Source organism: Bos taurus, chromosome 17 (assembly GCF_002263795.3).
Source record: "Bos taurus isolate L1 Dominette 01449 registration number 42190680 breed Hereford chromosome 17, ARS-UCD2.0, whole genome shotgun sequence".
Lineage (NCBI taxonomy): Eukaryota > Metazoa > Chordata > Mammalia > Artiodactyla > Bovidae > Bos > Bos taurus.
Genome location: NC_037344.1, coordinates 69,244,306 through 69,270,576, shown reverse-complemented (window position 1 = coordinate 69,270,576; position 26,271 = coordinate 69,244,306). Strand labels below are relative to the sequence as shown.

General features: G+C 58.2%; 1 protein-coding gene across 1 annotated transcript; it reads left to right on the top strand.

The window, feature by feature from the left end:
• The first annotated feature begins 3,393 nt into the window (after positions 1-3,393).
• Positions 3,394-7,698, top strand: LIF (LIF interleukin 6 family cytokine). Its single transcript, NM_173931.1, is given in 3 exon segments — positions 3,394-3,561; positions 5,272-5,450; positions 6,213-7,698. Coding segments are annotated over 3 exon segments (609 nt in total). The 5' UTR covers positions 3,394-3,542; the 3' UTR covers positions 6,624-7,698.
• Positions 7,699-26,271: the final 18,573 nt, after the last annotated feature.

The following is a 26,271-nucleotide window of genomic DNA, read 5'->3' as shown; positions in this document are numbered from 1 at the left end:
ACAGCCTGAGCCTACAGAGCAAACCCACAGCATAGATGCCATTGTACCCATTTTACAGATGAATCAACTGAGGCCAGGAGGTGGTCACTTCCTCAAGGTCTCTAAACTCAACACTGGCAGAGCCAAACCTCTAACCCGAGTGTGACTGAGGCTGAAGTCCATGCTTCCAACCCACAGACTTCACGTTTCTTTTCAGCACAAGAGACTTGGCACAGACAGCTTTTGGAAACTAAAATGCTTTTAAAAATACTTAGCATCTACTCTGATGTAACCCCGAGCCAGGTGCCTTCGAGAGTCCACATGGAGGATCAGACCCTATCCAAGCACTCAAACAGCAAGGAATGAGTCTTGTTCCCACTTGAAAGGAGAATGGGCAGGATGAAGCAGATTCAGCCGGTCTGGGCTGTGAGAGGCCAGGGGAGGCTTCCTGGAAGAAGTGGCCCGAGTGCAGCCCACCACTCGTCATTCCCCTCTCAATGTGAGGGGCTGCCGGCATCCATGTGGCCCTCTTTCAGGCCAGAGGCTGGGGGCCCAGGCCCGGTTCTATTGTTAACTCTCTGTGCTGCTCCGGGCAAGTGCCTTCACCTCTCTGAGCCTCAGTTTCCCCATCGGAAAAATAAGACATGTGACATTCTAAGGCTTGTGGCTGGTGAGTGAGAATCAACAGAAAAGGAGGGGCTGGTGGCTAAAGCAAGTGGGAGAGAAATCGCTCTGAGGGGCCCGGGGAGGCCCCAGGCCAGCCCTGGACTTGGTTCCTGGAGAAAGGAGATGAGCAGGTGGATGGCACAGCTGCCCAGAGGAGCACCCCCTGGCCCCGGCTGCGTGGGCCCGAGTGTCCCCCTCACCCGAGGCCGGTCAGATCCCCAGCAGGCCCAGTGGTGCAGGAGCAGGACTGGCTGGGGATGAAGTCACAGCTGGAAGGGGCCTGGCTGGGGCTGCCACTCCAGGGTGGGGCCTGGGGTCACGACCCTGGGAGCAGGCGGCCAAGAAGGGAGGCTGCCTTCCGTGAGGAAGTTGGGGTGGGGGGGAAGCACACACACACACAGCAGCGTGGAGAGGGAGGGAAGAAAACAAACTCCAGGAGACCGAAGCCGGCCTGGAGCGCGGCCTGGGCTGCCGATTCCCAGGGACCACGGCCACGTTGCAGGCGGCTCTGAGACCCTGCTCGGCCTTTGTCTCCGAGAGGCCCGGTGCAGGTGGTGGCCGGACATGGACAGGAGAGGGAGGCTGGGCCTGGGGTGCCGAGGGGCCCGGAACACTTGGGGAGCACGGACCAAGTCAGGTACCGTGTGAGGGGAAACTGAGGCAGGGGAGGGGGCCCGTCAGGGCGCAGGGGGTGGTGGTGAAGTGTCTTGCAGACTCGGCCCCACTTCCTGTTTCCTGCGGGGTGGGGCTGAGATGACATGGCGCTCGGGGGGGTGTTTTATAGGGCTGAGGGGGGGTGGTCTGGGCAGCCAGAGTCCGCTGGGAAGGAGATTGGAGGGACTGGGCCCGGAAGGCAGCGGGGCGGGAGGGAGATTCAGGGCACCTAGTGAGAGACTCGGGGAACCAGAGGATCCAGAGATGGGGGCCTCAAATGCATTTGGGGGTGCCCATCCAAAGAGTCAGGCGGAGTCATACGACGGGTCTGGGAGATGTAGGGGGTGCACGTGACCCTGAGTGGTCAGGCCCCTGTGCAGGAGAGACTTGGGGTGGGGGGCTGATGAGAGGGAGGTGACCTGGGATGTCCTGGGGTGTACACACACCCCAAAGCAGGTGTTGGAGGGGGGTTGAATTCCAGGTGGGGCCTCCCGCGGCCCCCAGGGAAGCCGCAAGGTGCAGAGAGGACAGGGAGGGGAGGAAGGCCAGTGTGGGCCCTGCCGGCTCCTCCCCCGCTGGGAAGTGCCCGCTGGGATGGGCAGTTTTATCAGCCCCACATCCAGGCCCTGCGCTGGGAGAGGGAGAGGGAGAGGGAGGAAGCAGCCTGGAGAGGGCAGGGCGTGTGTGAGGGGAGGGGGCACGGCAGCCGCAGGAGGGCTCGTCCTGGCACGAAGCGGGAGGAAGGAACGCGTGGCTGGGCAGGTCCGGGATGTGGCAAGAGGCGGGAGCTGGGGGCACCGGGCGGGGGTTGGGGGGGGATGGCTGAGGGAACTGGAAGCCAAGGAAAGGCTGCAGGGCTCCCCGGCCTTGGAGAACCAACTGTCCTGCCCCGCTCGCTCGCTGCTCAGGGTCAGGTGGGAGGGCTGTGGTGGATCCCAGGGGCAGGAGAATCTCCTGGGACGGGGGTACCCCTGGCAATTTTAGGGGCAGTGTGGTCTCAGATATGTGCCTGGCTGGCACTCCCCCACCTCTGTTTTTTCTTTTTTGAATGCTTTTTAATGGGAGGGGATGCCAAGCTCATTCTCCCTAGTCCTCACCATTCCTTCCTGCCCCTCATTCATTTCTGAACCTACCTGCCGCCAAAGACACCAGAATCTGTGACTCTGCCTAAGAGGCTCCGGAAGTGCCTTTAGGGGGCCATCACCCTGCTCTGAGCCCCAAGGGCCCTCCAAGCCGCTTCTGTTCTCCCCAACCATCTCTCCGCATCCCAAGGAGCAAGCCCAGGTTCAGTTGGCTAAGTCTCTGCTTCAAATGTCCTTTCAACATGGAAATGCAGGACCACCCTCCCTGGAAGGGAGCCGAGAGATCAGGCAAACGCCAGACGCACCACACTTTCCCCGAAGCTCCTCCCCAGCGAAGGCAGTCACAGCAGCCCCTCAGCTTTCATCTTGCCAGCCCCTCCTGGGCCCCACCGGTGGTCAGCAGTGCCGGCTTGCTGATGGCGCTCAGGAGGCCTGACCGTGTGGGACCCTGGGCAACCTGTCCTCTTGGGAGCCCCGCTTTGCCCGGTGGCAGCGGGCAGGATGGAGGAGGCCATCCCTGTGGTGGCTTCCAGGGCCCACGTTCAGTTTCGCTTTATTGCCGTCTAAAGTCCACGCCAGGGCCCCAGCCCCTCTTCCTGGAACCTCCTTCTCAGCCAAGCCCCAGCCTGCCTCCTCCCCACTGCCCCCCTCCAAACCCCTTGACCAGGGGGCTGCAGGTGTCAGCTCCCATCTCCTTGCCTAGTTTCAAGCCACCTCCCCAAACCCAGGTGAGTCAGGGTTGTCTGGGGTGCCCACTTCCCCGGGGGAGGGGGGACCCTGATGACTCGGGGACCCTCCCTCCCCCCCATCTTCAAACAACTCCCAGGGCAAGCCGCTCAGGAAAACCGCAGGGTGTTTTGTTGAAGAGTTCATTATAATTTTATCAATCAAATTCTTAGAAGAGGGAAAAAGTCTGCTCTCCCCACCCTCCCCCCTCACTGCCCCCCCTCCACTCTCACTTTCTTCCATTCATAATTTCCTATGATGCACCTCAAACAACTTCCTGGACCGGGGATCCCTGCTAAATATAGCTGTTTCTCTCTCTGTCTTACAACACAGGCTCCAGTATATAAATCAGGCAAATTCCCCATTTGAGCATGAACCTCTGAAAACTGCCGGCATCTAAGGTCTCCTTCAAGGCCCTCTGGAGTGCAGCCCATAATGAAGGTCTTGGCGGCAGGTAAATCCACCCGCCCCCTGCCCCGGGCTGGCTTCCGCCGGGAGCCCCGGCCGCGGGCGCCGCGGCAAACTTGGGGCCCCTGGCGATCGCGAGCGGGACACCCACCCGCCGCAGACACACGGACACTTGGGGCGCCCGCGCAGCCGAGAGCCCGGGCCGCCGGAGGCGCCGGGTGGCGGCCGCCGCCGGGGGCGAGCGCGGGCACATGGTCCCCGCACCTCGCGCCCAGCCCGCCCGGGGCCCCGCAGGTTGGCGGGCCAGGCAGGGGGCGCCGCTGCCTTCCTCCTCCTCCTCCTCGCTCCTGAACTCTCGCCGCTGCTCTTCCCGCTCAGCTTTGTCCGGGATTCACCCTCCCTCTTTTCTTTCTTTTTCTTTCTTTCCGCTTTCTTTTCCAACCGCGTCCCCGGCTGCTCCCTGGGAGGGGCGCCGGCCGCCGGAGCAGCTCGCAAACTCCGGCCCGGGACGGGAGCAGGTGCCGCCTCCATCTGCTAGAGCCGGAAAGCTGTGGTCTGTGCTAGGTGAGCCCGGGGTGTGGGGCACCCCCCGCCCCCCCGCCAGCCATCCTGGGGCCTGAGCCCTGCCTGGAGATGCTGGGAGGCACAGGGGACCCAGAAGTGAAGTCGAGGCTGCACTGTCCCAGCCGAGGAACGGGCTCCAGAGCGCCTCCCCTTCCTCCAGTCTCCTCGCTTCTCCAACTCTCACAGGTCCCCCGACCCCAGCCCTTGCTGCAGGGTCATCTGGAACACAGAGAGGGGTGGGTGGCAAGCAGGGCCCCCCTGCCCTCCCTGCGGGGAGGGGCGCTCCTGGACAGGCCTGGACAGATCTCCCCTCTCCCTCTCACCTTTCACTTCCCTCCCTCCCCCGCCCACCTGGCTGCCTGCAACCTTTTCCCTTTTTTTCTTTCCTGGTTGCACCATTCCCTCTCCCTCTTGAAGGCTCTGAGGGCGTCTGTGGAACCCCAGGATTCTCCTTGTCCTAACCCGCAACCTGGGACGAGGACCAGTGAACAAGAGTGTGGGGGGTGGGGGGTGGAGCTCGGAGGCCAGGAGCAGCAAGGAGCCAGGAAGGGAGGTTCTGAAGGATGCCCTGGCACTGGAGAAGGGGGCAGAGTTGCAGCCCTGGGGTGGAGTCCAGGGTCCCAGAGAGGGGACTGGCCACATCTGGAGGAGGAGGAGCACAGAGAAGCTGGGGAAAGGTGACAGGATCAGGGGGAAAAAGGCCCAGTGAGCCCACATCACCGAGACAAGTTTGGGAGATGAGGGTCAGCAGAAACCCCCGCTCCCCGTGGGCCTGGTGGGAGCCCACTCTGTGAGACAGGAGCATGAAGTAACACTTAGGAATCTGGACCTTCCTGGGGAGTTAAGGATCTTTTTCTTGAGACCTGGGGCATCGTCCCCTCCTGGCAGAGGCCTGGAGGGTTGGTATCACTCTGAATCCGGTTCTCAGCTGATAGGAACAGCTCATGTCCTGTGCCCCTTGGTCCCCCCAGGAGACAGCAGGGAGTGATAAACAGGGAGATTTAGCCATCTGGGGAGGTAGATGCAGGGACATTGCGAAAATCAGAAACCGCCAGGTCTGGAGAAGAGAGAGCTGGAGCCTGAGAGGGGAACGTCCCTGCAGGACCAGAGTCGCAGCCTCTCCCCTAAGCTGCTTGCCCGCTGCCCCCCACCCCGCCACCCCTGCTCATGGCTCCCCACCGCTTGTCTGCAGGAGTTGTGCCCTTGCTGCTGGTTCTCCACTGGAAACACGGGGCCGGGAGCCCCCTTCCCATCACCCCGGTCAACGCCACCTGTGCCACCCGCCATCCCTGTCCCAGCAACCTCATGAACCAGATCAGAAACCAGCTGGGACAACTCAACAGCAGTGCCAACAGCCTCTTTATCCTCTATGTAAGCCTCCCCCTCAGGGTACCGAGGAACAGGCAGGGAGGGCTGGGGTCTGCAAGCAGGGACCTGGGCTGGTGCGGCTGGTCAGAGAAGGGAATGGTGTGTGGTTTTGTCCCACTGCACCCAGATCCCCCCAGCTTCCTCCCCATCCCGCGGCCGAGGCCCGGCCTCTTTCCCTTGGTGCCAAGGTAGATGGGGCGGGGGGGGGGGAGGCGGGCAGAGGCGCCTGGAGAAGAGGTGGCAGGCAGGGCTGGCACTTGTAGCATTGGGATTTGTCCACCTGGTGGAGGGAGGCAGATGACAGAGAGGGAGGCGGTGGAAGGGACTGGGGAGGTGCTGTTGAAAGAGACAGCGGGCTGTGGGTGACGGGGTGCGGAGCCGCCCAGGAAGAGGGTGAATGCGGTGGGTGAAAGGGCAAGTGTGTGTGGTGTACAAGGCTGGAGGTGAGACTGGGTGTTTCCCCCCCTCTCCCTTGTGGTCCTGATGCGGGTGATGAGGAGGGTACCTCCTTGCGTGGGATAGAGGCTGGATGCTTTAGCAAGTGCATTCGCGCCCACTGCTACTTCTGGCTCTCGGGACAGTCCCGAGATGCCTGCAGGGCAAGTGATTGGATTCTCAAGCCCCTGTGTGTGTGTGTGTGTGTGTGTGTGTGTATTGTGGGGGGGCGGCACTGACGCCCAAGGGCTGACCACAGGCGGGGCAGCAGGGCTGGAGCAGCCGTCCCTGCCTCCCACTTCACCACCCCTCTGCCCCTCTGCTCCTCAGTACACGGCCCAGGGGGAGCCCTTCCCCAACAACCTGGACAAGCTGTGCAGCCCCAACGTGACTGACTTCCCGCCCTTCCACGCCAACGGCACGGAGAAGGCCCGGCTGGTGGAGCTGTACCGCATCATCGCGTACCTGGGCGCCTCCCTGGGCAACATCACGAGAGACCAGAAGGTCCTCAACCCCTACGCCCACGGCCTGCACAGCAAGCTGAGCACCACGGCCGACGTCCTGCGGGGTCTGCTCAGCAACGTGCTCTGCCGCTTGTGCAGCAAGTACCACGTGAGCCACGTGGACGTGACCTACGGCCCCGACACCTCGGGCAAGGACGTCTTCCAGAAGAAGAAGCTGGGCTGTCAGCTCCTGGGGAAGTACAAGCAGGTCATCGCCGTGCTGGCCCAGGCCTTCTAGACGGGAGGTCTTAGATAGTAGGGGACTCTCCAACTGCAGCCGTGGCCCAGAGCACTGCCAGACCCGAGTAGGGGCCGCTGGCAGACCCCTGAGGGGGTTCCTGGCCGGTCCACTCCCCTCCAGGGTGGGCCGCCACGAAGCCGAGCAGAGCCAGAACTCCCAGAGGCAGAACCTATACGTGGTGCCAACTAGAAAGGAAGGCGCCCCTTCTTCTGGGAGACTACAGCCGGGCACGCAGTGTCGGGCTGGAGTTTGGCCCCTGACTCATCCCCTCGGCCAGGGTCTTTGTGAGCAAACCCCGAAAGTTGTCTCTGGCGACCCTGACCACGGGGTGAGACAGCAGGGGTCGGGGGCACTAACCCGCGACCCCCCAGCAGAATGACCACCATCAGTGCCTTGGCTGACCTTGAAAGGTCTGGTTGGAGCTCAGGCAGCCTGGAGGGGCTGGGATCCGGAAGGACCCTTGGCTCCTACAGGTATGGCGAGTTGGAAGTCTAGAACGGGAGCTGTGGTTTGAGATGCTGCCTTGCTTGGGCAAGACTGGGGAGTTCAGGCCTATAGCTCTCAGGTGGAAGGTTCCAGAAGGAGGCCACATGGCCCTCCAGGCTCTCGGGGAGGCAGAGAGAGGCCACATGTAGGCCGGGGAAGGAAGAGAGGCCCTTGAAAGTCTTGACGGGCTCCCCTTCCTTGAGCCCAAAGTCTGTCCTGCCATCCTTGCTGGCCGCGGGGTCTAGGGACTGGACCTGGAGGCGGGGTGTGTGGGGGCGGGCAGGTTGCAAAGTCAGGTGAGGAGGTTCTGAGGGGATCCAGAGTCTTGTGGGCGAGGGTGTGCGGATGGAGTAGGTCAGAGTGGCAGCTCCCGTCTGAGGCCCACCGAGGCCCGGTGAGGTCACACAGAGGTACGCCGGGGGCACCAGAGGCCATCTGTCGCTGGTTCCTGGAGCAGGGGGACGGTGGGAGTTGAGGTCAGGGTCTCAGAAGCCTGAGAGCCAAGAGTGCTGTGCGCCTGACTCAGCATGATTGTCTATTTATTTTGATGCCCTATTTATATTAACTTATTGGTGCTTCAAATGGCAAAAGTTCACCCCCCTTTCCCTGCTCCCCTTTCTCCAACGGAAATAATGTGATGGCTCCTCCTGTGGGAGCTGGGGGCCAGGCCTTCGCAGGACCTGGTCTGGAAGTCAAAGATGTTACAAGGTAGGGTGAGCCTTACGGGTGAAGCTCAGAGAAGGGTTAGGAGCTGAGAGCACTGGTCAGTCTGGGTGGGGGCAGGGACCTGACGCCAACCCCCACTGCAACTGTGACCGGCTCTGGGGGCCGTCATGTTCCTTGGCTCCAAGGGACTCATTCAATGCTGCGTTCTCGGTGCCCCTGGGACTGTGCTGCTGGAGGCGACCTTCATGGCGGAGACAAAGCCCTGGGCAAGGCAAGCTGCCGCTGTTTCTTTTGCCCCGGCCGCCTCTAGGCCAGCAGTCGAGGGGCCCCGGAACCGTCCTGACCAGCACCCAGTGGGAGGCGCCTTCTCCGGTGGCCCGAACACCCGCAGAGGGTGAGGGGGCCTGGCTGCGTCTCGGAAGCCAGGGCGGCCCTGGGGAGGAGGCCCCTGCTCCGGGGAGGAGGATGAGGAGGCCCCGGGACGCGGACCAGGAAGCTGTGGTCCCTCCTGCCCCACCTCCCCCAAACCCCCCGCCCATGTCTGGGTTCCCAGGCAGGGAACCCGATCCTGTGCCTTTGTGCCGGGGCCAGGCGCTCCGAGCAACGCCCTCCGGTCTGGGAGCTGGGGCAGCTGCTAAGATCAGGGTTCTGGCTTCTTCTCAAACCCTGAGCGGGGCGGCAAGCCTTGCCGTTCAGCTAGCGCGATTACGGTACTTTTGCACTCACTTTGCACCTCTCTGTCACCTCTAAGCACTTTACTTGTGCCCAGTGCCCATCGGGACGGCCCGTCCCATTGGCAAGACTTTTGCGGCGGGTGGCAGAGCAGACCACGATGGGTTATGTGCTTTCTGACACCGTCTTAACGAGGCTCACCCCCAGCCTTGTCCAGGATCTCAGCCTGCCGTGCCCCCCATCACTCTGCTCATCCCGTGAACGTGGCTCGGAAGGCTGGGGCCGCCTGGCCTCCCATCATCTCATCACCCCTGGACACAGACTCCTGGCCCTGGGCCCACCTGGGCAGCCTCCGAGGCTCGGGGGTTCCAGCAATTCACCCCACTCCCACCCCTCCCCAGGCCCGGCCCCGGCTCTGCCTCTCACCCGCTCCCCCAGCCTCAGTGCTCTTAGCAGACCCCGTCTGGCAGATGGGCACCCACTTTGCACAGCATCTCTGAATCTTGGAGCCTTTGTGTGGGAAAAGCTTGGCAGGGCAGGAAGCTGTCCATTTCCTCCTTTGTTTCATCTGCTGGTTTTGACCTGCACCTGTATCCTGGGTCATGACCCCAGCCCGCGGAGGAGAGGGCAGCAGGTGGGACTGTCGTTTTTTTTTTTTTTTTTTTGCAGTTGATTGAAAGAGCGGTATTGGGGACCTTATTTATTTAAAAAAGAAATTTAAAATGAGAAAGCACCACTATTTATTTGTCTCTCCTCCTCCTTGTCCCCCTCGTCTTGTCCCCTCCCTGGGGACGTGCCCCCAGATAGAAGTCCAGCTCTGCCTTGGGGCTCTCCACAATAGACATCGCGCGCGGGGCTGGAGGCCAGAACCAAGCGAGAAATTAGCTTCCCTTCAGATGGTACAGATGCCTTTCACTTCTGGATTCCCCCCACCTCCCCCACCCCCTCCCCCACCGCCCCCCGCCCGTACCTGGGCATCGCTCCCATCCACACGGCGAGCTCTGCGCATCCTTCCCTGCTTCCCTCCCTCCTTTCTACTGGAGAGGACTTGGCCTTGGGGGACAAATTCCTCTTTGATGAATGTACCCTGTGGGAATGTTTCATACTGACAGATTATTTTTATTTATTCAATGTCCATATTTAAAATATTTATTTTTTATACTGAAGGAGTACTTTTTTTTTAAGAAAAAAAAAGAGAAATTAATAAAGAATCTGCTCTTGGCAAGCTTTCTGGATTGTATTCTTGTGGGGAGACAGGGCTGGACGGGCCGGCGGGAAGAGGAGGTGCTTCCACTGGGCCAGGGTGTCCGCGTGGGTGGGGGCAGGGTGGGCAGATCGTGGGCGCAGTCAGGACAAAGTGGGTGTCGCCAGGAGGCCCTGTCCGGCTCTCCCACTGGTGCCCCTGTTCACCTGGGGACCCCCTTTCCCTGTAACCTTCTTCCCAGCCACCTGGGACCCCTTCCTTGGGGAACAAGCGAGTCTGGAACTGGACGGCCACAGTTTTAGGGGCTCTGGAGAAGCCCCCAGTGTCTCTTGGTCCTTTGTCCTGGGGTTTGGGTCCAGGGCTCCCCCAGCTGAGATTCCTTTAGGGGTGTGGGCAGTTTTCCGAGAGCCATCTACGTGCTCTTTCAGGAATGTTTGTCAATGGCAGGTCACGTGTAGATTTCCAAAGGCGTGTAGGATACAGTTCATGCCTCTGGAAGCTCCCAGCCCAGTGGGACAGTGACTGAGTGTGTGTGCGTGCGTTTGTGTGTGCGCTCCCAGGCCAGTGGGACAGTGACTGAGTGTGTGTGCATGTGTGTGTGTGTGTGCGTGCTCCCAGGCCAGTGGGACAGTGACTGAGTGTGTGTGTGTGTGTGTGTGCGTGTGCGCGCGCGCTCACTGATGGAAATGGCACAGAGAAGGCCCTGAGCAAGGTGGAGACGCCCCCGCTGCCCAGCAGGCCGAGACCCTCTGCTCTCTGCTGCTCTATGTGCAGTGAAGGGCCTGGACTCGCAGCGCACTGGCCTCGCCTGGCGGGGATCACGAAGGCCTCATCTCCGCTCCTTGTTAAAGGGCAGGTTTCAATTTGGCACATTTGAGTGGGGAGGGGGTGGATTCTTGCCGAATTGAAAGCTGCCCTTGAAAAAGAGCCCAGGTGATACGAGTGTACCTTAAAGCCCAGGAAGGGCTGCCTACCCCTTCTCCACCTCTCCCTCTTCCTGAGCCCGTGACACCAAGACGCCAAGTGTGAGTCTCCAAGCGCCACAAGGAGGGGGGCTACCGGGAGGGAGAGGCCGGGGCCCACTGGGAGCCCCCAAACCCGTGCCGTTTGCGGGTTTTCCTCCTAAAGTCCTGGTAGGGGCGAGGGGATTGGCTGAAGGCCACAGCCCTCAGCGTCCCCCAGCTCTCCTTCTCTTGCGGGAGACAAGGTTGAAGCTTTTGGAAAGAAACCTTCACTAGAGAGAAACGCAGTGAACGCCAGAGCCCAGACAGGAGGGAGGTGCAGGGGCGTCAGGCCCTCGGTGCCGTCTTGGGGGCTGGGCCCCGGGTCTGTCCTCGCCTCCGAGGGGAGTTCTTACCCCAGGAGAGGGCAGGTTTTCTGTTCTCTGCCCTGCCATGCCCCATTCTGGCCAGAGGAACCAAAGGTGGTTAATTGGTCATCGGTGACCCTCCCGTAAAAGATGAAACAGCTGGTGGAGGGGAAAAAGAAAGCACCCCCCTCCGCCCCCTGCTCTGCTGGGAAGGCCGTGCCCTGAGGCCCGGGTCCTTGTGGTGCCGCTGCTGTGCGTGCGGTCCTGTGACCTCCCGCGTGAGCTCAGCTCTCTTATCTGTGAAACTGCAAGAGGGACAGTGACCAATATTGTGTCTCTATCGACTTTGCAGGCTGCCAAAAGGCACCCGTGGGCCAGGAACTAGAGGCGCTGCGATGAATCTGATGAATCCGTGGGAGGAGATGGAGAAAAGAGAACCCAGCTCAGACCCTGGTGCCATCTCTGCAGGGGAGAGGGGGGTCCTCGCCCCAGGGAGGGCAGGAGTGAGTGATAACGCTGAGTCCCAGGCTGGGGGCCAGGTTGAGGAAGCAGGGGGCTCAGGGCAGACAAACTTTCGGGGGATCGGTCCTCCAAAGCTCCCCTGCGCCGCATGCCTGGAGGAGACCGCCCAGAGAGGAGCCAGGGCAGCCTGGCTGCCAGCTGAGCTTTCTCCCATCCTGGATCTCAGGAGGTCAACAGGAGAGACCGTCTCCTCTCATCCCAAGGCTGCTGGGGGCGCAGTCCCACAGGCTCTGTGATGGCCCTGCACGTCACAGATTACGGCGCATTTTCTTACCCGTCAGGAGATCCTCCCAACCATTCTGAGGATGGGACTAGATAACAAGCCCATTTTACAGATGGGGAAACTGAGGCCCCAGGAGGCAAAGGGACAGAGAAGACAGCTTGTTTAGAGAGGCTCTTTATATTTGCTCATCCTGTTGATCATCATCTGTCCACTCACCTGGTCAAGACTCTACAGGCCAGGCTATGTACCCAAGGAGCTCAAGGGTTAGGGGTGGAAGAAAGACTTTCCCAGGTCAGACGGATGACGGATGACGGTGGCGGTTGCAGAGCAATGAGAATGGACTCGGGGCCACTGACGTGTACAGTTAAACATGGTTAATATAGTATGTTTTATATTCTGTGACTTGTACCACAGTAAAAAAAGAAAAAGTCTTTCCCCGGTCACCTCTGCCCTAAATTCAGACTAGGCGTTAAGAGGAACATGTTATCATGCTAAGCAACCACATTTTCAGCCATAAAATTAACGTCATAATGGAAACAGTTAATATTTATTTCCTTATTTATAGTCCTCTTTGTCCTAAAGAGCAGAGAGAGCATCTTACACCAGAAGGCACGTCATAAAAATACTGATAAAGAGGATCAACGTGGGAGAAGACAGAGACAGAAAACGGAGTCCACAGAGACAAAGAAAATACATGTTTCCCATCACAAGGGGCTACATAATGACCATGGCTGAGTTTCAGAGCTGGCTCTGAGATTCCTGGCAGTTGAAGGAAAAAGGGAAATGTGATCTATTATGCAATTCTCATCGTTAGAAACGAGGAGGTTTTCTTGAGCCTCACGGAAAACAGCCTGTCCTGGGACTGTGTTCTGAAGGGGCTTCCTCCCTGGAGCCCCACAGGGGTAGTGGGTGATGTGATGGGTCCCACCTGCAGCGAGTGAATTCCTGGGGGCTGTTTCTGCATTGGTCTTTGCGAAAGCAAAGGCTCAGTATCTACTACAAATCCAGTGATGGGGTCCAGTGAGAGTTCTGGATGACACAGTCACAGACCATGGCCCTGGCCTGACACCAGGAATGAACTTCTGGGTCCCTAGAGTGCTGAGCGTGCCTCAGAAGCTCCCCCATCCCCAGAATTTCCAAAAACATTTTTATTGATGTATCCCATGCCTACATCATCTAATGGACATCAGATGAGTTCCTTCCTCCTGGAGGATTCTGTGAGGCCAGAGTGATGCCAGGTGTGCGTGAGGAGACGGCGTGGGACGGAGACGCTGTGATGAAGATGGGCGTTTGGGGGGTCCGTGGGCCTCCAGCCTCTCTCCCCACTTCCTTCCAAGGCTACTCGGGTCCCCGGGGGCCCCCGGCCTCAGTGTCCAGGACACTTCCCGTGCACCCTCTGGCCCGAGCAGAGCCCAGCTTGAATCTGTCGCTTTGACTTGGGGGAAGCACCGCCCTGCCCTGGCCGGGCTTCAGGGGCCAAATATTTCAATTATGAGGACGCGGTCAGGCCCTGCCCACTCCAGCCTCAGTGACGGCGGCGAGGAGAGGATGTCCCCGGCGGGAGCGGTGGGCGGCGTGCGGGGGGAGCCGCAGACAGGAGAGGGGATGAGAGGCTGAGCAGACAGGCCCTCTCCGCTGGCTGAGAACAAAACCGCTGGCTGGGAGGAAAATATGTGTGAGGCATTCTTGCAATTCCAAGAGGCTCCGTCCAGCTCCTGCCCAGACGGTCAATGAATCAAAGCCCGGGGGGCCCTACCTGTCAGCAGGTTTTCTCCGGCCCCACCGCTCACCGGGCCCCACCTCTCCAGCCCCACAAGGCCAGCTGGAACACTCCCAGTTCCCCAGGAGGACGGCTCTTCAAAAAGTGACTCACCGGCCAAGAGCAGATGCGGGCAGCCCTCCATCTCCACCTGCTCTGCTCCCCCTCCACCGCCTTGGAGAGGGGGCATCACCCGCTGCAGGGGTTTAACGGTGCCCCCCCCACCCCCGGGAACACACACGTCCACGTCGGAATCCCTGGAACCTGGGCAGTCGTGTCCGTATTTGGGAAAAGAATCTTCGCGGGTGTCACTGAGTTAGGGATATCTCAAGGTGAGCTCATCTCGGGAGTTTTCAAGTGAGCCCGCAGAGCAAGGACAAGCGTCCTTATAAGAGACATACAGAGGACAGGAGAGGAGACCCAGGCGAAGGCAGATGCAGCCACACGCCAAGGAATGCCTGGGGCCACCAGAAGCTGGAGGAGGCGGGGCGGATCCTTCGCTGGAGCCTCGAGAGGGAGCTCAGGCTTGCCAACCCCTTGATTTAGGACTTCCAGCCTCCAGAACTGTGAGAGAGGAAACTGTTCAAGCCACCCAGTCTGTGGGAATGTTACAGCCGCCCCGGCACACTCACACACCCGTCTACCCCCTCGAAGGAGCCCTGCGTTTTCATGCTGCAAATCACGCTGCCAGCCCTCCCGACTTCACCTTCTCTGCTGACCTCCCCAACGAGGCTGCCTCCCTTCCTCTGGCCACGTGGCGTGGTGGTCCGCTAAAGGTCCCATCTGATCACCGCACGACACCTTTGCTCTGGCTCTTGCCTTTGTTGAGAACGCCCTTCCTCCTCTGCTACGTGGGAAATTCTGGTCCTCCAAGGCCCAGCTCAAATGTCACCTCTTCCATGAAGTCTTCCTTGACTCCTTCACTTTGACCATCCTAAGTCCATTTTAGCTCCAATCGTATATTCACACAGGGCTCTAGAATTCGCCAAACTCTTCCTTTACATGACCATGTTTCACAAGGATAATGATACCTACTGTTGGTTGTGTACCTACTATGCACAGAGCATGCAGTAGGCACTTTACATGGATAATAAAAATAATAGGCCCGTGCTGGGCACTTAACCACGTTACACTATGTAAAGTGAGACCAGCCTCGTCCACAGCTCTTGGGAGCTAAGAAATACAGAATCTTGGAACTTCCCTGGCGGCCCAGTGGTTGAGACTCCGCACTCCCAATGCAGGCGGCCCAGGATCGATCCCTGGTCAGGGAACTAGATCCCACACATCGCAACTAGGGATGCTGCGTGCCACAAGGAAGACCCCGCGCAGCCAAATGAACAACAGCCACACGGAGTCGTGGCCCCACCTTGGACAAGCCCGCTGGAAGCTGCATTTCCGTGCAGGTCTCCGAGGATCCCATTCGCTGGAGTCTGAGAAGGGCTGACCTGCAGCGCCCAGCACAGGCCAGGACTCTGACACCCTGGGTTTGAATCCTGGCTCAGCCCTTTCCAGCGGGGGGAGCTCGGGCAAGTTTCTGCCATCTGCTGGGCCTCACTTTCCTCCTCTGTCTCGTGACTCTCCGATAGCCTTTTCAAGAAATAGAGGCCGTAATGCTCGGCGCACAGGGTGGGCCAGTCAGGTAGCGTCTGATTATCCGAGTCCTAGCTGCCTCCTCCTACCCTGACCACAGGGACTATCTGTTCTGGATTGATTTCCAGACCTTCTGAAAGCCTCCCGCCACGGTGACCCTCCTGAGGGAAACCTCGGCTATCCTGGAGGCTGCAGAGGTGGTACTGGGGTGCAAGGGGGGCCTTTTCATCTTCCCCCTCCTACCCCTGGCCCGGGCTGGGGACCCCAGGACCCCCCACTCAGTTCAGCCTGCTGCATCCTCTAGTCACCACCCCTCCCCTGAGGGACCCCCCCCTCCCCTGGGGAGGTCCCGCCTCCTAGCAGCAGTGAACCCCCAGGGAAGCACTGGAGGAGGGGGGTGGGGGCTGGGCATGAGGTCAGCCCCCACGTCAGCCCCTCTCACTTTCCCTGGAAGAGGCCGCTGAGTGAGTGCCAGCCCTGGCGGAGGTCTGTCCCTGCTCCAGGGCCAGACCACAGGCAGCCACGCTGGGCCACTGCCAGGCCTGGGGGAGGCATTCTCAGCCCCCCAGCTCCTCTCCGTCTCGCCCTGAGGACCCCTCCCCGACCCCAGATCCAAGCAACCAACGAGGCCTCTTCCAAGCAGGTGAGGTCATTCTCTCCACCAGACCAGCCCGAGGCAGAGAAGCACCACCCACGTGGCAGGGTTCCCACACCCCCCATCCTGGAGTCCCCCATCCAGGCCTCCTCTCCCGGCAGCCCTGGGCCCCCGACTCCCTCCACTCCCCGCCCTCCGAGGGGCCTGCAGGAGCGGCCCCCAAACACCTGTTGGAGGCATGGACCTGGGTGGGCTGAGTGGAAACACAGGACAGACCCCCTTCCAGACTACCTTTCAGCATCTGAGTGGGTCCATGCGGACAGGCCCAGAGTGGGCCTTTGAACAAGCTTAGGATGCTCGGGGCGCAGACAGGGCCCAGAGCCTCCAGCTCCAGGCATTATTTGCTGCCTCCAGAACCCGGCCTGCATTGGCTGGGCTGATTCTGTGCCCACAGCTTGGCCAAAATAAAGTCTTTCTCCTGATTTTTAAGGTTTCCCCATCACACTGGTCGAGATAGCCAGAATGTTTCTGCCAAAGGCCTGGGGAGGTTCGTGGGCCTTGAGGATGGGTGAGCACAGGGAACCTCAGGAGACTTTCGAGGAGTTCAAATCTCAGAGTTGGAGCTTCCCAGGTGGCGCTAGTGGTAAAGAATCCGCCTGCTGACGCAAGAGATGCAAGAGACGTGGGTTCGATCCCTGGGTCAGAAAGATCCTCCGGGGGAGGAAATGGCAACGTACTCCAGTATTCTTGCCTGGAGAATCCCACGGACAGAGGAGCCTGGCAGACTACAGTCCATGGGATCACAGAGTCTGACACGATTACTGAAGCGACTGAACACGCACGCACGTATCTCAGAGTTAGTCAAGACCAGTAGTTCTCAGCTGGGATGATTTCATCCCAACCCTCCCCTCCCCACGGCCCCAGGACGTTCGGCAACACCTGGAGACATTGCTGGTTGTCACACAGAGCTGGTGGGTGTGCCCCTTACTGGCATCGAGAGAGTAGAGGCCAGGCTTGTGGCTAAACATCCGATAAACCACAGGATGACCCCCCTTGCAGGACTCATGGGCTGCAGGGTCAAACGCGCAGAGGCTCAGCCCAGTTCAAAACGACTCCATCAAACAAACCCCTCGTCTCTCGGCATCTAATCTGCTCCTGGACAAGATGCAGCCCCCCAAAACTGACCGTGGCTTCAGGCCTCGTGTTGTGTGAGCACATGCAGGTAAGCAAACACATAGGAAGTGATCCGAGAGGGCAACGACAAGGTGAGTTCACACACAGAAGTGCGGGGCAGCTCCGAGGATGGGGGCCAGGAGGCCTTCGTCCTGGTTCAGTGTGCCCTGGACCTGCCCCCTTTCTTCTCTGAGCCTTGGTTTTTGCATCAGAGAGATTGGCTTAGGGGACCGCAGGCTTTCAGCCAGACTGCCGTGAGATCAGATCCTGGCTCTCTTCCTCACCAGCTATGGGAACCTGGGCTCATTACTTTTCTTCTGAGTCCCATTTCCTCGTATGTAAAGTGGGGACCCCACATCCTGCCTCAGAGGGCTGCTGGGAAGATGAAAGGAGATAGCACACGGAGGGCGCCTCCCAGCCCAGTGCTGCCTCGTGGCAGGCACTCCTTGATGGCACCCTTCCCTGTCACTTCCAAGGTTCATGCCGACCCAGAATCTCTGCCCGGGCTGGCGTGCTGCAACCCAGCAGCTTGGGGTTGCAGATAAAATCCAGCACACTGAAATTCAAACTTAACCGGATGTCCTGTATTTTTATTTGCTAACTCTGGCCCACTGCCTCCTTTTGCAAATAAAGCTTTATTGGGACACAGCCTTGCCTGTTCATTGCACATCGTCTCGGGCTGCTTTTTTGTGCTATAATAAGAGTCAGAAACCTGAATGGTCTGCAAAGCCTAAAATAGTTTTAGTATCTGATCCTTGTACAAAAAAGCATGCTGAACCCTGGCCTAAGTTGGGAAATGATTGCTTCAGGGCAGTGGGAGTGTGTCTAGAGCCCATGAAGGAAATGCTGCCCTTTCTGGGCAATGTGGGAAGTTACGTGCAGAGGAAGGTGGGCCCTTTCATTTACCCTGTGGCCGCAACCTGCAAGAAATCAAAAAGAGCCTTGGCCTCAGGGAACGGAGGCCAGGGGTTCTGTACCTGGCCCTCTTCTGACTTTCAAGTGACCTTGGAAAAGGCCCTTCTCTGCTCCGGGTCCAGGCCTAAGCCTCACAGCTTGCGGGATGTTGGTTTCCCAACCAGTGGGCGAACCCTTGTCCCCTTGCCTTGGAAGCTCGGAGTCCTAACCACTGGACCGCCAGGGTAGCCCCACTGGGCCCAGTTCTTACTTCCTTCATTTGCTCCACAGATGGTTGTTAAACATGAACTGCTTACATGTACAGATGCTGCTGGACCCGTGTCCCTGCTCTCCCGGGGGTAAGAGAGGATGATCAAACCCACGTGTCCACAGGCTGGTGTCAGCAGGAGAGGCGAAGACTAGGAAGCTGTGGCAGACCTGGGGATGGGAAGAGATGCGTGAGTAGAGACCATGATGGAGGAGGAGCCCACGATTTCCCCACCTGCTGCCTCCTGGGGGTCGCTAAGGGCAGGAAGGGATTGACTCTGGCCAAGAGGCAACGTTTTCTTAAGCCCCTTTGCATCAGAACCCTAAGAGGGGGATCTGTCACATTCTCCTCTGGTCTGGAGAGAAGCTGCCGGCCAGCAGCGCTGCCCCCTTGGGGGAGTTGGGTGAGGCGGGGAGCTGGGGGAATGGAGGAAGCCCCGAATTCTGACCGTGGCCAGTAGCTACCCTCTTCCTGGTTTCCTGCGCCCATTCCCAGGAGTGTCCTGTCCTGAGCCCGTAGCTGGCCAAGCTGGGGTCAGCCCTGTGGCCAAGCCAGGAGACCAGGCTTCACTAAGGGGGCTTCCTACAGAGCGTAGCTCAGACCCCCCTGGGCTGACCCACAGCCCCGGGCAGAGTGGGTCAGAGGCTCCTCCCAGCCTTGGCTTGTCCCCCTCCAAGGGCCTGGCCTGGACACCCTAGGAGGTCAGGAACCCGGCCCAGCCCTGTCTGGAGGGGAGTGGTGGTGACGGGGGGTGTGTGACAGCTGTCAAACCTGCCATGTAGCCCCACCCATGCTCCCTGCGCCCCTAGAATCTCCAGCAACATGGCTTTATTCCCTTTTCCATTGAGGAGCCTCTCAGTTCTGAATTCTTTCACCTGGATTGGTTTTCTGCTGGATCGATCTGATGCACAAGTTACTAATGATGATGGCATGATGCTGTGCCAAGGGGTGCTGGCAGCTCAGCAGAGACACCACTAAGTCACACATTTACATTTTAATTGGGGTCTCTGGCGCCCTAAGGCAAGTGAGTGACTAATGGTGGAATTTTAGACACATGGCAAGTCTGTAGGGGGTAAGACCCTTGGATTACAGTGTGTATGAAAAACTAGTTCCTTAGGTGAGCAGGGCTATAAAGTTTACTAATGTAAAACTCATCTCATAGGCATTCATTTGCTTAATTTCCTAATAGCCCAATTGAAGAGTCAGGTCTCATTTGAGACTCTCATTCATGTATTTATTCAGTGCCTGGCTCTGTGCCGGGTACTAGAACCCCGGGGGTTGGGTGGAGTGGGGTGGTAAAAACACAGGATCCCTTTTAGGGACTCCCCTGGTGGTCCAGGGGCTGTGACTCCGAACTCCCAATGCAGGGGGCCCGGGTTCGATCCCCGGTTGGAGAGCTGGAGCCCACATCCCGCAACTAAGACCCACTGCAGCACATAAACAAACAAATACTGAAAAATAAATAAATAAATAAAAACAAGATCCCTTTTAAAAGGAGGCCACGTAGTACAGAAGACATACCACACACCGTGACAGAGAAGCGTGCATGCGTGCTAAGTCACTTCAGTCGTGTCTGATTCTGTGCAACCCCATGGACTGTAGCCCGCCAGGCTCCTCTGTCCACGGGACTCTCCAGGCAAGAGTACTGGAGTGAGCTGCCATGCCCTCCTCCAAGGGATCTTCCCGACCCAGGGATGGAACCGACATATCTCTCGTCTCCTGAATTGGCAGGCGAGTTCTTTACCAATAGCGCCACCTGGGAAGCCCATAATACAGAAGACAACTGCTCAAAAGGAGACCGTGAGGAGGAAATGGGAGGCTCAGAGATGTGGCAGGTGTCCCTGCAAGGGACCAGTGTGGCCCTGGGCGAGGAGGAGGACGGGCGAAATCTACTGCGCTTCACCCTCAGGGGAAGTTCACTGGTGTTCAGAGAATGAAAGGACGTCACATCAAAAACTTTGGGAAACACTGTGTTAAACGAAATCAAAAAGAAGTCTTTGTCTCAGGACTTCTCGGCGCCTTTAGGTTAGGTGGGAGGGGTGCGTGCACCATTCCATAGATCTTCTAGAACTGTATTCCATGGACACGGTCTGGGGAGCACTGAGCTGCCCACTTCCTTGAGTGTCCTGTGAGGCATCTTTCCTAGAGGGCTCCGCCTGCCTACCCCACATGAATTCTGTCTGCAGACTCTTCTCTTCCACTTCCCCAAACTTCCCGCACTACCTGGGCTTCCTGAACAGAATGGGAAACAGAGGGGAGCCAACCAGGCACAGGTCCTTCTGCCCTAAATCTCAGTTTGATCTCCCACCTGCTAAGCCAGGGACCAGAGCTGACCTCCAGGGCAGGCACGTGGCGCCCTTGCTAAGGGTTCCTGTAGAGATGCCCCCAGATGCGCTAGCCCTGGCCCCGGGGCCCTGAATCAAAGCTGGGGCCCCAGTAATCTTTCTGAAATACAAATTGGCCCACACAGCTTCTGCTTAAAGCCCTCGGTGGCTCCCTGGTACCCTCAGGATCAAGTCCGCGGCCTCAGTTTGTGCTCCACCCACCCCAAGCCTCATTCCCCATCACCTCCTGCTTCACACTCCAGCAAGACCACACTTCCTGTGCTTCCAGGACCCGCCGTGCTTATCCCTGCTTCCCTGCACTTCCAGCATTCAGTGCTCCATTCCTGGAGCATCCTTCGCATTCTTTTATCTCTCTATGACCTCACTCCCCCTGACTGGGACTCCTACTTGGGCCTCTTCTCTTGTGAGCATTTCCCCTTTACCCCCAAGCTGGTGTCTCCCCACCATTCTATTTTCAAATTTTTATTTACTTATTTATTTGTGGTGGTGCTGGGTCTTCATTGCTGTGCGTGGGCTGCTCTCCGGTTGCAGAGCGTGGCCTCTAGGGTGTGGTACAGGGCTTTGCTACGCTGCAGCACGTGGGATCTTCCTGGATCAGGGATCAAACCTGTGTCTCCTGCACTGCGGGGGGAGATTCTTTCCCACTGAGCCACCAGGGAAGCCCTCCCTGACACTCTTATGTGTGTCTCTGAGGCCCCATTCTATCCTGGCATTATCAGAGCTGCACACAGGACTATTCCACAGCCGGCACTCACAATGTGTACCGACTCCTGTGTATCAGGAGACACGTGGCGTCCCCAGCAGGGGAGTGTAGGACCACAGACTGGCTGTGTGGCTTTGGGCAAGTTCCTGGACCCCTCTGTGCTTCTCCCCTCTTCTACAGATGTACAAGATAGAACAGTATCTGGCCTGTGCTAAGAAATACGCGCTTTATGGGATTTCCGTGGCGATGCAGTGGGGGCATACTGTCCCGACCATCTCCATCTGCCACTTGACTACTCAGTCTCTCGATGAGCTCAAACACCCCCGTCTTCATGAAACCTTCTCCAAACACTCACCCCCCGACCCCGGCTGCCTGGCACAGTAAAGCCTCAGCCCCTCTTCCTTCTGATGAAGCAGGGGCCACGTCTTTGTTCATTTCTCTGTCATTAGTGCCTCACTCAATCCCCGCCCCTGATCAATCACTTGTGCTCATGGGAAGGCAAACGCCTTCCCGTCAAACACCCCCCAGCGTCCAGGTTAGGAGACTGAGCCCGGGTTTGCTCAGGGGCACTTGAAGGAGGCCCTCGACCTCCTCCAGTCAAGGAGGTGAGAACTCTGGCTTCAGCCACTTGCAAACGATGCTACTTCCCTGAACCTTGGTTTCTTAATCAGTTAAAAAAAAATGGGGTGGTGGTGGGGAGAATGCACAGCAAACCTCAAAGGGCTGAGAAAGTGCTTGTGCAGCATCTCACAGGGAGTTGCAGCCTCCTGGCCTCCTGACAGCTGTTGTCTGGGGGCCGTGGCTGCTGCCCGGGCTGGGACCAGCCCTGGGTGTCTGTCATCCGGAGACAGCGGGGCCTGCCTGGGTGTGCTCACGTCCTCGGCCTGTCACCCTCTCTGGGGTAATGAGTTCCATACGTTTATCTTTGCTGGGTACTGTGCATTCCTGTTTATCCCGAGACCCACACAAGTAAACACCGTACTCAGATGACCGGAATTTTCCATCTCAGCATGTTGGAGGATAACGCCGGTCCCAGGCCATCCCCTGGGCCCTGAGACGCCCCGAGGGACCATCACATCCACGTTCCCCCCCACCCCCGTCCCTGGCACGTTTGGTTGCGTTTCACCATTTGGTGGGGCCAGTTATAGAACCTCAGACACGGGAGCTAGAAAGACCTCAGAGAAGCCCTGGTGGGTTTCAAACTGGGCCCTGAGAAGCCCTGGTGGGGGGCAGGGAAGTGACCCAGGGCTGTTTCGGGGGGAGGGGGAACTGGGCGCACTGAGAAGGCAGAGCTCAGGGTCTTATCTATCGGGCCACTATGTGAGATTTTTCCTTAGGGAGGGGGGCTTCGTTTGCTAGAAACGAAATGAAACCACCCGTAAAAGCTCAGAAACCACCAACATAGTTCAAATATTCCTCACTTGACAAAGGACACCTCTGGGGCCCTAAGCACCTTCGCTGAGGCCACCTGGCCAACTGCACTCTGATCACTGGACCCCCAGGCCCGGCCTGAGCCCATGAAGGGCAGTGGGTCTCCCACCATCCCGCACCTCGAGTCCCACCTAATCGGAACACCCTCTGCCCTGCCCTGCCCACCCCCGGATGGGACTTAGCTTGGCTTCCCCAGGGATCCCAGACGGACCTCCCTCTGGCTTTGAAGAAAAGGGCCTGGTAGTGTCCGGAGTGGGAGTTGGGGCTCCTGAGAACAGCACAGGGTGGTCACAGAAGCCCCACTGACCACTGGTGGGATTGGCTTAGTGAGGCACTGAGTTAACACTCAGCCTCTCTCCCTAGGGGGGTGTGTGTGTGTGTGGAGCCCATGCCATGTGGGGTCTCAGAGGTGAGCAAGACTCAGTGACCCTCCAGGAGCCCCCTGTCCAGTAGGAAGACAGAGGTGGAGGTGCTCAGATGCTCTGCTATTTAGGGGAGCAGTGGGGAGCCGGACTGAAACACTGAAGGGGGACATAGATGAGGTGAGGGGGCAGGAAGGGACTCCAAGGAGAGCGACGCTGGATCTGGGAGGAACGGGGGTCAGCCAGGCAGAGGAGTGGGGGAGCATGGTGTGAGAATACAGAATGACCACGGCTGATTACGACACGGTGATGCGTGTTAGATGCTCACAGCTGCAGGGGGGCCTGAAAATAAGTAACGCTTGCAGCTCCTTGTCCAGAATGACGGAATCATGGGCTCTCGGGAGATCTTAAAGGTCATCAAAGCCAGTGCTTCCCAGAGAACATGCCTGGTGGTCCAGTGGTTAAGACTCTACCCTTCTACTGCAGGGGTGAGTTCAGTCCCTGGCAGGGGAAATAAGATCCCACATGCTATGTGGTGTGGCAAAAAAAAAAAAAAAAGTAAAAATAATTAAGCCGACGCGTCTCAACCAGGAAGAGGGGCAATGGAGGGGCATGATTTTGCCCCAGAGGACATTTGGCAATGTCTGGAGACATTTTGGATTGTCACAAAAATCGGGGAGGGCGGTGCTGCTGGAATTAGGGATGAAGGGCAGACATGTTGCTGAACATCGTACGGATGCTAAGGACGGAACTTGCTTCAAAGAATGTCAGCTGCGCCAAGGTTGAGAAGCCCGGCTCTAAGCCCACCTCCCTCAGAATTCCTTGCTCTCTGAACCAGCTCCACCAACTGACTGACAGGTCTGCACTTGATCACCCCCAGGGGCGGGGAGCTCATTACCGCCAGGGAGCCTGTTCCTGTCCGTACTCTGGGTGTATTCCCAGTGTTCCTCTTCACCATGATTTGAAGCCCCTTCTCACGTCCCTTTAACCTGCGAGCGTTTGCTCTAGTGCCCACCTCAGAGCTCGCCTGAGCCGAGCACCGGCTTGCTTCTGCTGTTGCTCTTCAGTCACTCAGTCGTGTCTGACTCTTTTGGGACCCCATGGACTGGACCCCGCCAGGCTCCTCTGTCCCTGGGATTTCCCAGGCAAGAATACCGGAGTGGGGTGCCATTCCCGAGGGATCGAGTGCAGGTGTCCTGCTTGGCAGGTGCATTCTTCACCACTGAGCCACCTGTGAAGTAAGCATCAGCTTGAGACGCCTTCAAATGTTCGTAAATCTTCCCTGTTTCAGGCCCCTCTACATGATCACGAAGCTTGACATGGGGTGTGGGGTGGTCTCCTGTCTCTATAAAAAGTAGAAGGATCTCAGCACCCCAGCTCAGGAGCCAGAGTCGCTGGCAGAGAGCAGTGGTGAGGTCAGACCTGAGGAGCCCCATGTCCCTGGGTTCTCCTGCTGCCACTTAATGCTCTTGGTCATGTGGCTTCTCTGAGCCTCAGTTTTGTCTCCCGTCAAGTGGATAGGAAGACAGCCTGGCCTTTTTTCGCTTAGTGCCACGATGCTCAACGGCGACAGTAGGTGGGAAGATTTAGAAAGGAGAAGACAGGATAAGAGGTTGCCACTGTGGGCCGGGTATTCTCACGTATGTGAAGGTCTTCCTATTCCCTGATCGCAGAGGGAGAGCCGCCATCATCATCCCATTTCGCAGACGAGTAAACTGGGGGGGGCAGAGACCGCAGTTAAGAGCCGGCAGGAACCTAAGTGTCCATCAACAGAGGAATGGATACAGAAGATGCAGTAGAGCCCTCAGTGGGATACTGTCCAATAATCAGCCATAAAAAATGAAAACTTGCCATTTGCAAAAAACATGGATGGGCTTGGAGGGTATTACACTAGGCGAAATAAGTCAGATGAGGCTAAATACTCTATGATGTCACTTCTATGTGGACCCTAAAAAATAAACTAGTGAATAAGCAAAACGAAACAGGCTCACAGAGAATAAATTAGTGGTTACCAGTGGAGAGACAGAGGGAGGAAGGGCAAGATAGGTGCAGGAGATAAAGAAGTACAAACTGTTATATAGAAAATAAGCTACGATGGGGACTTCCCTGGAGGCCCAGTGGCTAAGACTCCGAGGTCCCAACGCAGGGGGCCTGGGTTCCATGCCTGGTTGTGGAGCCAGATCCCACATGCTTCAGCTCTCCTCCTGAAGGCCGCAACTAAGACCCGGCACAACCAGATAAATAAATAGATTGAAAAATAAATTAAGCTGTGAGGCTATATTGTTCAACACGAGGCGTATAGCCCATAGTTTAATAACTACAAATGCAGTATAACCTTTAAACATGGTGAATCGCTGTGTTGTACACCAGAAACTTGTACAATCTTGCACATCAGCTATATCTCAATTCAAAAACGCAGCCCTGATATCTGGCCCTCGGGCCCGAGTTCAGCACCACGAGAGGCAGAGCCAGCGGCCGAGGGCGGCAGAGGCGCCCGTCGGCGTGAGAAGTCGCCAGGCTGCGGGCACCAGCTCTGGGAAGCACCTCCCTCATGCGGCTTGTTTCCCCTCTGAAGCTTCCCGGAGCCGGGTTCACCCGCACGCCGGGGTGGAGGGCACCCGTAAGCAGGGCACCTGGCCCTCTTTCACACGCCCCCTCCTCTTCCGCTTCCTCTCCAGGCCTGCTTCCTTCCTCACTTCAAAGCTCACAGGTTCTCTCCCTTACCAGCCACTTTTCTTTTCTTTCTTGGAATCTGCCCAGGGAGAGACACCTGCGTTTCTGTTTCGAGTTCCCCTCAGGCCCCGTGTTTCTCGTTTCCTGGGGTGGTCAGGGCCGGGGTGGGGGCTGGGGCCGGCGGGCAGCCACCCATCAGGCTGGGAAGCGCGGTCCCCCTGTTTCCAGGCTCTGACATCCGGCCACCTCCTCTCCTCTGACTCCCCATCTGTCGTCAGTCTGCCCTCTTCAATCTCCGGCTCTGAGACCCACTCACAGCTTCAGAGACAGGAGCGTGTCTGCTGGAATCCAGGCCCAGGGACAGACAAGGGCTTGCCTGGGGGAACGCTGGATGAGTTAGGGGGTGGCTGGGAGTCCCTGCCTTTCCCACCTTGCCAGGCCTAAACCCTCTCTCAGCTCGTCCCCCACTGCCGCCCCGCAGGACATTTTCTGGATATGCTTCTGCCCGCTTCACCTGGGACTTTGTTTCCCACCCCCTCGCTTTCTTGTCCGACTCATTCTTCAAGAGGCAGTCCAGTGTCACCTACTCCAGGAAGCTTCCCTGGGTTGCCTCCCTCTTTGCTCCAGCTCCCTGGGCTGAGAGACAGTCCTCCTCCCTTCCCATAGCACTATGCCCTCAGAGTCTCAGATGGAATGACCTGTGCTTTCTTAGGTCATGAATGGAATTGTTGGCATTTCTCTCATTGCTTTCTTCTCTCATCTGTGAGCTC